The following is a 13,478-nucleotide window of genomic DNA, read 5'->3' as shown; positions in this document are numbered from 1 at the left end:
GGGGTCACTTATACGCGATGTAGGTTTACATGTGAGTATACCTTTGCTTTTTTTCTGGTAATTTTCTTTTTTGAAAAAAGGTGGATACATTCTACTATCTGTACTATAAAGTGCACAATTCAATACATTTGATAAATTAATGTTTTTTTCTTGTAATTAGGGTGGAATGGTGGATCCTGAAGTCAGATGAGTTGAACACTACTGCACTAGACCACTATGGGTAGACAACTAGGGAAAAGGCCTCAGTGCTGATCACACTATTTTTGGTCACGGTACCAAATTTATTAAAGTAAAGAGAATGTTGCTTTGCATTTTTTCCAGCTCACATTAAGCAGCGGAAGTTTAAGTACATGCGGCCCTGCATTTATTTATATATTTCAGGGTGATCAAGTTACTTCCCACAGAGCCATTCTCTTAATTCAGTTCAGAACGACCAAATTACTTCCCACAAAGCCCTAAGCAGCATGCAGTTCCAAATCTCGTGCGCTTCGTAATGACTTTGCGAGTCGGCTGTACCAAGAACTGGTTTATCTCCGACAATATTCCGGTGGCACGACCATATAACAAAATAACAATTTCTTGCCAGAGTTCTGAAATTCATTCCTATGTATCAAGACATCCTACATCATGGACAGGTGCGCCTTTTATATAAAATATATACTAATAGTTATACATTTTGTTTCAAAGCGCCTTTCAGGACCCCCATGGTCGTTGTATCGCAAAATACTATTTTTTGTGGGCGCACCTTATAATCCGGTGCGCAGGTAGGGGTGGACAATACCTGGAATTATGGTATATTTCTGATCTAAGTAAATACAGGGTAGTATTGATCGATACCGATCCAATATTTATACTTGTTGCTTGGAAATGTCATGTTGATTGAACAATTGACCTCCCCTTGAGTTATCTTATTAGTCCTATAAACAGCACAAATATCTGAGGCACTAACAATTTTCATTTTTTAATTGAATTGAACTACATTCTAAACTATTACAGTATGAGGAAATACATGAAAATATTTTTTTAGAACACTTTTAGAACCAAAATTGATGGCGTAAAACCAAAAAAGCAGCAACATAACCAAATAGAAATACGATTTAATCCAAGTAAATACAAGGTAGTAGCAATCAATACCAATCATTTTTGTGTGGAAATGTCATGATAAAAAAGTAAATGCCTCCCCTTTGAGTTAGTTCTTTAGTGCGATGAAAGGAGTACAAAAGATTTGAAGCACTTAAACTTATTACTTATTATTACTTAATTTTTTTTTTTAAATCAAATAACTGCATTGCAAACTTTGAAAGTGTAAGATAATAGGAAACATTTCTATTACAACCATGTCAAAACAAAAATTACAAGAGTAAAACCAAAAAGCAGCAATGTAACAAAAACATTACATTTTTTTTAATATGGTCAGTAACAAAAACAAAGTGTCAATTGTTTCTCATTCGCTCTGTTGCCATAGTGACAACAGATTTACAGGATTTTGTTCAGGAACAGTAACATGTTGAAATGTTTGATACTGTGTTTATGTTAATTTGTGAGGTAGGCAAAATGGTAGACAACTTTACCACAGAAATGAAACAGGGCATTGACCTTTTCTGTGGTTGAAAAAAGTCCAGACCACCTTTTGCCGTTGAAAAACCCTGTTTTCTCTGTCATCTTTTTAGCTTCTGGATTTGGCCCTCTCTTCTACCTAGCATGCAGGATGCAGCAGCAGGCTAGAACGGAGAGGTGCTAAAAGTGTTCCTGTCACTCACACACTCAGGTATAAACTTAGTGTCCAAAGGCGCTTGATGAGAGAGAAAGGCTTCGTTATCTTCGTAGAGAAGCCAGGCTTTAAAGGATGTGGGTGAGGGAGTGAAGTATTGATCCCAGGATAGTAGCATTGATCAGGCCCAAATATTTATGTACTATCGATAAGATCGATATCTGGATCAATCAGTCCATCCCTAGTAGGAAAGTGACATAAGTTAAGAGAGAGACCTAGCAGTGACCTGTAACGTAAGAAAGTCCACAGCGCTGAGCTGAACTTATGTGAATAAATCCACTGTTAGGGAAACCAGGCATGAAGAAGAAGCACAAAGAGAGGGAGGAGGAGGAAAGTTGGCGAAGGGCAAACTGACTTTGAAGGTTTTTCGAAGGGCCCTGAATCCGTCGAAAAACCCTCTCGGGCGACAAGTGTCCAAGTGTTGTCACGCCATGTGCGCATTCCCAGCGGCTTTGCCCTCTTTTTGTTCGCTATTCCCCAGCCGCCAAGATTTCCTGCACCCGGCAGGACGCCGGGTCCGTTCATGTAACCTCGCTCAACTCAGGTAAGAAACCGGCCACTCGGAACAAAGTTTCAATGCGGCTGCCCATTTACAGGCTTTTGTGCACATTTTTTCCCTTCAAGGACTCAAATAATTCTAATACTAGATGTGTTCTTTCTATATCTGTTTTTAGGGTATAGTTAGACTTGTAAAAGAAAAGGACAAATACAGTAATCCCTTTCTGTATCTCGGTTTTGCTACTTTGACAATTTTCATCATGCATTATGATCTGTGTTCTGATTGGCTAAACAGTAGCCCCGCCCCTTTTCTGCAATTGTAACTGCCAGTCAATAGTGTTGAAGTCTGAGTTTTATACGTACGTAAAACAGCATGACGAACGTACAGTATATTATGTATGCATAAATGTTTCATTGTCAAATTCTAATAATATCATGTCAACAAATCGCCAAAAGAGGCAGATCAAACAAAAGTCAGAGGAAGATGCTTTCTATTGCCAACAAATTTGAACTTCTCGACCCACTAAACCTTCTCTGGGGTGGGTTTTTGGTGCTACCTTGAAGGTCCCTGGCATTTTTTCAAAATATTTGATAATAGAAAAGTATATGGTTTTCATAGGACATAACTGGAAGATAAATGCAGTTTTCCATAATAACCACATGGTGGCGAGTATCATGTAAAGTAAAGTGGATGTCATTAATACATACAGTTGTGCAATAAAATGGAAAGATTGTTTTTAAAATTGTAATTTGACCATACAAGTTATTTGTAAAAAAAAAAAAAGTTCATAAAGTACAGTTCAGAAAATGTATTTATTTGTTAAAACAAATACTTGAGCCTGTAAATGGTGTCTGTTCTTGGGTGTTAATGATAAAAAAAAATGTTTAAAAAAGCTTCTACTTCGCAGGTATTGAGTATCTCGGGATGTTTTTGGCACACATCGCCCGAGAAAACTGTATATGAAAATGGAATATCAAATAAAGGGACCATTTTATTTTTTGTTATTTGGGCTGTAGCAAACACTTATCAGGATGTTAGTTAATCTGTAGATTATCTGATAAGTAAGTTGTTTAATGTTTGTTTGATTGGTTTTTATTCTGCTTACTTAAAATTAAGAATGTGGTTCTGGTTTGACTATTCGGAAACAAGGGTTTTTACATTATATTGGCTTTTGTTTTTTCTATACTGTTATTATTGTTCTGTCTCACTGTTGTTTGTTGTTTTGACTATTATTGAAAGCTTATGCACTGTTGACATATTTGTCACTATTTGCCAATCATGTTGCTGTTCTCTGATTCCCACACCCTTTAGGACTGATCTGCCTTTTGTAACCTAGATTTTCTAGAAAAAGAAAGAGCTCGGGTAGGACCCTAGCGACAGGTTAGTAATTTTGCATCCAAGAGGTTTATTGCACAGTCCTCTCACTTTCTCCTTGCAAGCGCAAAATTAATTGATGCTTTCTCTCCTACCAAACTATAGACTTATAATTGTGATTATCTTATGAATCGGGATAAATGTGCTTTTGCTTAAGTCCCTTCGTTTTAAAAGGTCTTCTTTTTTTCAAAATAAGCATCTGCAGGGAATAGAAACAATTGTTTTCCTTTACAATGTCTCAGAAATTATGCAACTATTTTAATATTTTTCTGAAATTAAGCAAAATGTTTGCCTTTTTCTTTCTGTTAAATTGATACTTTTCCTGAAACCTTAATTGAGTGTGTTAAAAAAGGCATTCATCAAAAGCAGTGCTTCTCAATTATTTTCTGTCACACCCCATTTCGGAAGAAGAAATCTTTTCGCTCTTGGCACTGTTTTTTGTTCGCATTAGACGATGCAGTGCCATCTAATGGTCAAATATTACACACTAACACACATTAACATTGCAAAGATCAAAGGTTTATTGGAAAATAGACACTCTCACATTCGGGCTAAAAATCTTTGGTTTTTATCAATGCTTTTTTGATACGTTATAAAATTAACCATATTGTGACATTTGAGGTTTTCTTACACTGAGCAAAGTGTCAAAGAAAATTACTCTTCTATCTAGAGGACAGTATACATCGGTCAATTTTATGGTTAGGAGATCAAATTCTTAAGGTTTGGATAATATCCAAACGCTTAAAAAATAGACATGAAGTGTCCTGCTTGCTAGTTCTGTTTGCTTTGGTCTTAGGGAATTGAGTGTGTAGGTGTGGGTTTCGGGTGCTAGTGCTGTGGGCCATAATCCTCAGTGGCCTATTTAACACACGTGACAAGAGAGAGCTATCACTGGACTCTTGTTCTCTTGGTGTTGTTCTTTTGTTTCACTTGGACTTGTCATTGCTTCACACATAAGTAGCTTTTGTCACATGACCAGGGTTGGGTAGGGTTACTTTAACTTGATTACTTTCAATTAGTTTTGGATTACTCCAATACCAAATATTCTAATAAAAGACAAAATATACTAAGTATGAATACAATTATGACTCACAACACGTGGTAAGCTTTCTCTCCTGGCTTTGCTCTCTTTGATCTCTGGCAAAACTAACATAAAATGCGACAGAAACAAAATCCAAATCCAAACAGCTTGCCAACATCATTTTGGCCGTTCCATGTATTCCCTTACTCCCCAAGCCTGCACAAAATTTAGTAATTGTATTCATATTTAGTTTCTTTTGTCTTTTATTAGCATATTTGGTATTGGAGTAATCCAAAAGTAATTGAAAGTAATCAAGTTAAAGTAACCCTACCTAACCCTGCACATGACTCGTCGATCTTGTTTTCCTTGCTATCGTCAGTTGTTTCGTGATTTTTATTCTTCTGTTGCTGTTTTCTGATATAAATTCTAAATTCTCAGTTTCTTGTCAATGTAGTCTTAGTTTTGAGGATTCTCTGTTTTTACTGCCAGGGTAATCTGAACAATTGCAGTAACTGACATTTGGCAATCAACAAAATAAATTGCTTGAGTTCTGAAAACTGTGACGGGTGGAAACAAAAAACATAATTTAAGCATCAGGCATGTAACCCCCGTTAAAAAGTTGTTTTTAAAAAAGACATCCTACCGCGTACCATTACATTTCTTTTTGCTGTGGGCGAAACACACATGCCAGCGATTACCAAGACACTGCTTGAATGAATAAATCTCTCCTGATTCACAAAAACCCAAATTAGACGAGTTTTGGCCAGTTTTTTTTTCCCTTCCAGTGGAATTCCTTGATACCTTGGACGATTGGAGTTCCCCATGATCCCATTGGCGAGTTATCCCAGACCAGGAAGCCATCAAGGAGGGGATTCATCAAAGAGCTCCACATCAAGGTCACTGGATTATTCTTTTGCTCTTGACTGTGGACAGCAAAACTTTGAAAACTAATGTATGCTTATGGGACATACTCATGGATTTGGGATTCCTTAAACTGGAGAACATCAGACTGTTTTATTTGCTTATTGGATGAACACTCTTGTCATTCACGTGAATTGACATGAGGGTTTTAAGTGCATTAATGTATGACTTTGTATTCTGATGTGAAAATAGATTAAGGTTGATTTTAACATCCTATTGGTGTGCATAAAAGTAGAATTTGCAACTAAAAATATAATTATCAACTGAAATGACCAGTCATTAAACTGCATTAAAAATAAAACACCATAAACCAAAAAAAAATACATGTTAAATGTTGTCTATTGTCTTGTCCATTGTTAATTAAATTGCTGGCTATTATTCAAACTACTTTAGATTCTAGGGTTTCCTCGATTAATCTTACCACTCATCAACTTTAGAACGAGTCCAGTGTGCTTAATAGTATAGGTGCTACACATGCATTGTCGATCCATTGTGGTCTTTGTGTACATGCATCCTAGCAACTTACCAGCAAAGTGACGATCTTGAGCGTCACACCGTTCATCCCGCTCTCTATCCGGCTTTCTTTCAAGCTCCCGTTCAAACCTCGGCTGGAGTCCCAGGTAGCCAACTGGAAGACAAAAAAAGTGGCCAGAGATAGTCACGTACTGAGAATGAAAAGACATATTCAGTGCATCTTCCGAAGTGCGTCGAGGTACCAAGCCATGGTCGGATACTGAACAAAATACACGGTGGCCATAAAGTCACGCACCAATGTTAATATTTATTTTTTAATTTGATACCACAGTTTGATTTACTTGGGGACGGCAGACCTACTTGGTTTATGCAAGACGGTGCCCCGCCACATTACACAACGATTGTGCGTGACTGGCTCCACGAGAATTTCGAAAATTGGATCGGTCGAAGAGGTACGGTAGAGTGGTCGCCCAGGTCGCTTGACCTAAACCCGATGGACTTTTATTTCTGGGGTCACATTAAGCAAATTGTTTATTCAACGAAGATTCGTGATTTGGATCATCTAAAGAGTCGTATTGTTGATGCCTGTCAACAAATTGATGGTGATGCTGATTTACTGAATCGTGTCTACAGGAACTTTGAATTTCGTATTGGCTCGTGCATAGCTGCAAACGGCGAACATATCGAGCATTTGTAAGACTTGTAAAGAACTTTGAATTTGAAAAAATGTTACTACTATAACTTCTTCTATTACATTGGTGCGTGACTTTGTGGCCACCCTGTATTTATATTAATCATTTATAAATGATTATTTTGCAAAATCAGTTTTTCTGCCCAAAGTCACAGTGCAGTTCAATAGACCCCTTTCCGCGTTTGTAAACAAATGTGATATAACATAGCTGTGTGTGCATTGTTGAGGTAGAACGGCGGAATTCAGTTCATACCAGCCGATTGGCAAATATTGTGGATTGTAGAAGCAACTTCTTCAGTAAAATCTATGTGCAAGCATCAAGATAGTGACTTTATTCTAGTGATCAAAGTCAACAAAAACAAAAACTTTTGATCTTCGCTACACATAGATTGTGTGAGCCAATTTGTGAAGCTTTTGTGTTCCTTTTTCGCTATCTTTACGGTCCAAATCAGGTAAGTTACGGGTAAAATACCTGTTTATGCCAGCAAGTTAAAAGTACAAAAAAGGTGCCTCAGATGACCAGTTCTTATTAAAAGTTCCAACATAAGTCAAACTTTAGAAGAGTTGACTTACATTGGGTTGTAGCCACCCTAAATTCATTTTTAGTGTTGGTGGGACATAATAATTTTATAAAGATAATAGAAGATCTATTAGCTAGCACCAGTCCTAGCAAACATAAAAGCCTATGGTAAGCATTGGTAGCAAACACATTTCCCTGGCAATTAATCTATCTATATTTCTATATTTACTAAAGCATTCGGCATTCAATAAATCCAAACCAGATCACCACGCTAACTTACTAAATATGAAATGGACACCGTAAAGACAGACATTCCTAATCATATCCTCGGTTCAGTTAAATAATTTAGTGGCTTGCAGCCAAAGTCTTCAACAGTGCTTCTTAAAAGGCTTGTTTCCGCTTAGACTTGCCCAAAAAAATTGTGTTTCTAAAAATTGTGATTTTTGCATCCGTACACACAATAGCTGTGCATGCAATTTTTGTAAATTGCACGTAATGACTCTCGGAATTGCTTTTCGGATGAGCAAAAGGACAATTTACACAACAAGAAAAAAGCAGACTGAACAAATGTCACCGCAATTCATAATTGAGCTCATTGGTAAAATGACAGTGGTATCTCACAAGTCATCTAATTGCCAAGGCGTCAATTGTCCGCTGTTAGCATGACGCCAAGACTCTGGATCCAGATAATGCCGCCATATTGCCTATGAAGAATATGATGATTACTGGAAGAGACGGCTAATATCGTCCCAGCGCAACGAAGCAAAGCGGGAATTGCACGCAAATTTGTTTGCCTTCCACTTCGTCGACCGCGTGAGCTTTGTCTTCCCTCACTAAGGGCGTATCGTTTGAATTGTTAATCGGCGCTCGGAGGCAGTCCAGTGTCCCGCAAGATGCCACATGTCACTTTTCAGGTGTCTTTCCACATTTGAGCCGACAGGACAAGAAGTACATTGTGGCCGAGGGCGTCTTGACGACTCTAAGGTCACTATTCATAACACAACAAAACGTTAGTAAGATATCATATTTTCTTGTCTAATACTCTAATATGATAAAAAATATACTATAAAGCACACCCGTTTAGAAGCTACATCACTCACTTTGTGACAGTTTTGTACTTACCGAAGAATCACAGGTTTTTAAGCCATAGAACTTAAATTTGGGAATTATATTTTTATTAAAAAAAAAAAAAAGGACAGTACATACAGGGTTCGTAAAGGTGCTTAAAATCCTTTAAAATGCTTGAATGTTTATGTTATTTTGTCAAGAATTGAAAAGCTTTTACTTTTTGGGTGACGTGCATGTAAATACTTGGAGTTGTTGCCATGCTTCACAACAAGACTGCTCAATAATGAGGCCAACACTGCTCCCCGGTGGCTTTGCTTTGCCATTGCACTTCTTATTCCCAAGTGATTACGGAAGCTGATATTTTTCTGTATGACATTGTTCTATAAGGCATCACTCCCAATGGGACAGAAACAAGCTAAACAGGGTACTATGAAATGTGTTTTAGTGCAAGGATTCCCTATGAATTTTGGACATTTATCATGGGCCATACATAAAAATGAACTAATGTTTACCAGCGATAAATAGTAAAAATAAGTACCCCTGCAAACAAAACTGTAAGTTACATTTTACCGTAATTTTACCCAACACCTATATGGTGAGAGATTTGGCTCAAAAACATATAAATTTGTGATTTACTCGCGGTCTAAAAAGCATATGCTTTGATGAATTGCATATGTAAATTGCAGGTATATTTGTAGATTTGGAAAATACATTATTCATACCGGATTTTTTTAAATAGTACTGAATACTTTTTGGCCATGAAATCGGTGTTCAAACCCTGTCACACAGAAGGAGCTTTCAAAGTATTAAGAACTGTTATCTCCAAACTACCAGTAGCAATCTTAATAAACCAACGCTTGAAAACACAATCGTTAAAAACATTATAACTTGAGTTTATATTCTGTTTTTTTTTTGGATGATTTTATGTATTTTTAAATATTTACTGCTGTCTCTGATTTATGTTGATTAGACACAGAAGTCACGATTCTTCTTATTTCCATCCCAGTTTTTTTGTTTAGTTGAAAAATGAAATAAAAAAGCATTAAAAGGACACTAGTAGCTGTGTTGTTAAAACGGTGTGGTTTGCGTTTATTTGTGTAGTTAGAACATCTTTTGCTGGTCAATTTGTTGTTTGATTTGAAACAGGCATGTCTCTGATCACCTACCAAAGGATATCCATTTGCATTAGCAGGTACAAGCCTACTTTGACCCCTGGCGACCTAACGATGTTTCCTCTTTACAATGTAAAAAAATATATTTTTATTACTATTTCATTACAATTTAAAGTATTTTTGAACGAAGTGGAAAAGGGGAAAAAAAAGCCTATATTACTCATTATAAACAGTATCTATGTTTTCACATTTTAAAATATTAATATTTATTCTTTAATTTACAACTATTTTAAATACTGTAAAGCGATAGTCTTAACACAAACCTATTTTATGATTAAAATAGGATGAAATAATTAAAAAAGGCTGTAAAACAAAACAAAATAAAAAAATAACTCTCAAATTGACCCTACCTTATTTGCAAAAACAAGATTAACCACCCAAAAACTATACTAATCCTAAAAATTATTCGAAAAAAAAGGCTGCTTAATGGCATCAAAAATCATGTTGCATCCTCTCTGGATAGAGACGGGCAATATCGACATATTGAAATTATGTCATATGCTTTTGTAAAAGTCAGCGTAATGACGGTTATTTGGCTAATGGCTACCAAGCTCGATCTTTAATGAGGCCTCGGGAATGCAGATGGCTGGTTTAAGCTGCCAAAGGACGGAAGGGATCGTCTTGGGAGACAGCAGTAGCACAAATGCTTCAATGGCCAATGACAATTGCCATTGAACGACTTAAACAGTCTGGAACAATAGCGGAAGGTAGTTTCTGCCTTTTGCCTGGAACACATTCTGCAGGAAAGATTGCATCCATAGAGATATTAAGTACTTTAAACACACAAAAGTCTCTGCATTGATAGAAATAAGGGATGCAAAATAAGTATTGAGTCGATAGTTAATGGACCGAAAATGGCAAATAAAGATTACGTTACTTAAATTGTATTCTTGTCAAATAATGTCAGCCATTTTGTTAATGCTTGTTTATGAAGGACTTTGTCCTGGTTACAAACCCAGAATATTCTGATTATTTCTTATTTTGTTTGTTGTAAAAAAAAAAGTCATGAACAGATCTGCTCTGTTCAGCTCTTGTTTCTGGTACACCAAGTGCTCACCACCTAAGAATATAACCTTGTTTTCTTCATTGAAATATATTTTTATCTTCTACAGTATAATTAAGTGAACTTGGCCGTGTTTCATTCGCTACCTCTCTGTGTTTTACGAGAGGAACTGGAGAGCTCGCCCATCACCAGTCACATGGTTTAAAATGTGTGCATAACTGTTGTGATTATACGGTCTTCTGAACTTTAAAGAGTATAGTGAATGCTGTATTGATAATAGATTTTCTTTGTGTATGTACGCCGAGTCATCTAGTCAAGTTCTTGTCTACAAAACTACTTTTCGGATACATTTATACCCAAGCTGTACAAAAGTCTCCCCAAACTTCTTCCTGTAATAGCCACATAACTTTTCCCTTCCTTAATGAAGGGCCAGAATCAGTTTCTAGCAGAAAGGGTATGACGATTGCAGATGTGCCTGTAAAAAAACGTTGTTTTCCAGAAACCCACAATCACATAACCTTCTGGATTTTTCACGTAACAAAAGTCAGAAAATAACTGTTAACGTTATTTATGAAATAAATAATCAAATACTACTGTGCGATCTTCATAGAAAAAACAACTCCATGGAACATTCACTTTCAGTTGTGCTATGTCTTAATGGGTCTTCAACTTAGTTGTTAGAGCTTCAGATCACCAGTGAAATACAGTAGATTACTTGCAAAAAAGTAGTACATTTTAATTAATTATCATACAATATTTTGTCATGGTACCAATAGAGAGGAAGCATGAAAAAATAAACTCAGCCGACAACATCAAGGAATGAACTGGTGCCAACTTTGCCACGACCCAACAAAAGTCCAGGACCCATCAGTCGTTGAGAAAGCTGTCCAGAGTGGCGTCCTAAGTGGTGTCCCGACTATTCTATTCTTCTATTTTAAGCATTGCAAGTGACACATCTATTGTCGTTGTAACATATGCACATCGGACACTGTGGTCAGCAGCACAGGACCGCCGCAGGGGACCGTGCTCTTTCCGCTCCTATTCACCCCGCATACGTCGGACTTTCAGTACAACTCTGAGTCCTGCCACATGCAGAAGTTTGCTGAGGACACTATCTATCTATCTATCTATCTATCTATCTATCTATCTATCTATCTATCTATCTATCTATCTATCTATCTATCTATCTATCTATCTATCTATCTATCTATCTATCTATCTATCTATCTATCTATCTATCTATCTATCTATCTATCTATCTATCCATCTATCTATCCGTCTATCTATCTATCTGTCCGTCTATCCATCTATCTGTCCGTCCATCCATCTATCTATCCGTCTATCCATCTATCTATCTATCTATCTATCTATCTATCTATCTATCTATCTATCTATCTATCTATCTATCTATCTATCTATCTATCTATCTATCTATCTATCTATCTATCTATCTATCTATCTATCTATCTATCTATCTATCTATCTATCTATCTATCTATCTATCTATCTATCTATCTATCTATCTATCTATCTATCTATCTATCTATCTATCTATCTATCTATCTATCTATCTATATGAAATTGACACCGAAATCAACAATTGTCTCTGGTAAGTGAATAAAGGTAGTTTAAAATGAGACAAATACCAATGCATTTTCATATTTTATCTCTATCACTAGTGGTAGAAGATCGGTACCCTCAATGTGGCCACCCGCATTTGATTCCTGTTACAAATGAAAACATGCACCCAGGCTTTGAGTTCTTTTTTTGGTAAAAAAGGTGGATTTTATGTGTGTTTTTATTTGTATTTTTATAAATATAGCATATCAGGATTGGTTTCCAGAAGCAGAAGGATTTAATTGGCTATCCTGAGGGAAAATAGTCTTGTGCAATCGTTTTTGTAATGGAGATGTGAAAACATTTGAATATATCAGTTTCCCAGAATGTTTCTGTTGTTTTCCATAGAGAAATAGGTGTCACACTTCAATGATTTTTTGGGGGTGTTCTTAATAATGGAATTGAGTTTTTCTTAAAATGTACATGCTCTACTACATTAGTTAGTCCCTGAAAGAAATAGAACATAATGTGCATGTAGACCTATTCTCCAAGTCTGGTTTTTCTGCCTCAGTTTCTCGAGGAGAAGGCAAAACGAGGCTTTTGCTGATTGCAAAGCACATGGAGGCAATCTAAGTTGACCATTCAAACGAGTCCATCCTTATCTCTTCTGATAGGCAGACGCGGGCTTCCTGTCTGGCTGCAGCCGTAGCGTCTTAAGTTAGAACTCAATATTATACAGTGATGAGTCAAAGCAGACACGTTGGCTGGAGTTGACATGACAAGGAGTGACTACTGTTATTATTCGGCACTGAGGGAAAAAAAAGAGGGGGATGTTATCTGAACTGAAGATATGTTTTATCGCCGTCACCGCATTTCATAACGCACTAGCGGATGGGAGAATGTCAGATCGATGACAAATGTAAAGTCAGCGACTCGCGATTACGTGGGTGAGCGACATGCATTGTTGAATTAAAATTGTGGAACCAGCATTTAAATATCAGTCAGTAATCTCCTCACTGTAATTTTTGACATATTACAAGAAAGGTAACAAACACTGACAACAATTATAAAGATAATACAAGTGGCTACTACGCGTGTATCTCTGATCTTACTGCCCCTTTTTATATCATCCACCCATGAGGGTTAACAGTTGCTTAAACAATAATTTGATTTATCTTTAGACACATTAGACACGTTGGACCTATTTTGGGTTCACGTCAGTCCAGGCTTCTATCTGGCTAACTTTTTTTTAATTATCCACAGGCCTCCATAATTGTCATAGTTTATATTAATGTGTGGAGGATGCTCGCGGATGATTTCGTCCCCTTTTTGCATTACGCGCCTCACCCGTGTGGGTAGTCCTTTTAGTTAATATTTCTTTGTGGAGGATCTGTGCGATGGATTCCC

General features: G+C 36.7%; 1 protein-coding gene across 5 annotated transcripts in view; it reads right to left on the bottom strand.

The window, feature by feature from the left end:
• LOC148353766 (glutamate receptor ionotropic, delta-1-like) overlaps positions 1-13,478 on the bottom strand; it is a 486,866-nt gene that overhangs the window by 43,421 nt on the left and 429,967 nt on the right. For all 5 annotated transcript variants that reach the window (XM_088351343.1, XM_088351345.1, XM_088351344.1 and 2 more), the window contains one exon: positions 6,113-6,214. In XM_088351343.1, the coding sequence (XP_088207469.1) occupies positions 6,113-6,214 (102 nt within the window). The remainder of the gene's footprint in view (positions 1-6,112; positions 6,215-13,478) is intronic.

The sequence above is a fragment of the Urocampus carinirostris genome, chromosome 13 (assembly GCF_059441175.1).
Source record: "Urocampus carinirostris isolate Australia breed hairy pipefish chromosome 13, RoL_Ucar_1.0, whole genome shotgun sequence".
In the NCBI taxonomy this organism is placed as follows: Eukaryota; Metazoa; Chordata; class Actinopteri; order Syngnathiformes; family Syngnathidae; genus Urocampus; species Urocampus carinirostris.
The sequence above is the reverse complement of the archived record's forward strand: the minus strand, read 5'-3'. Positions and strand labels throughout refer to the sequence as shown.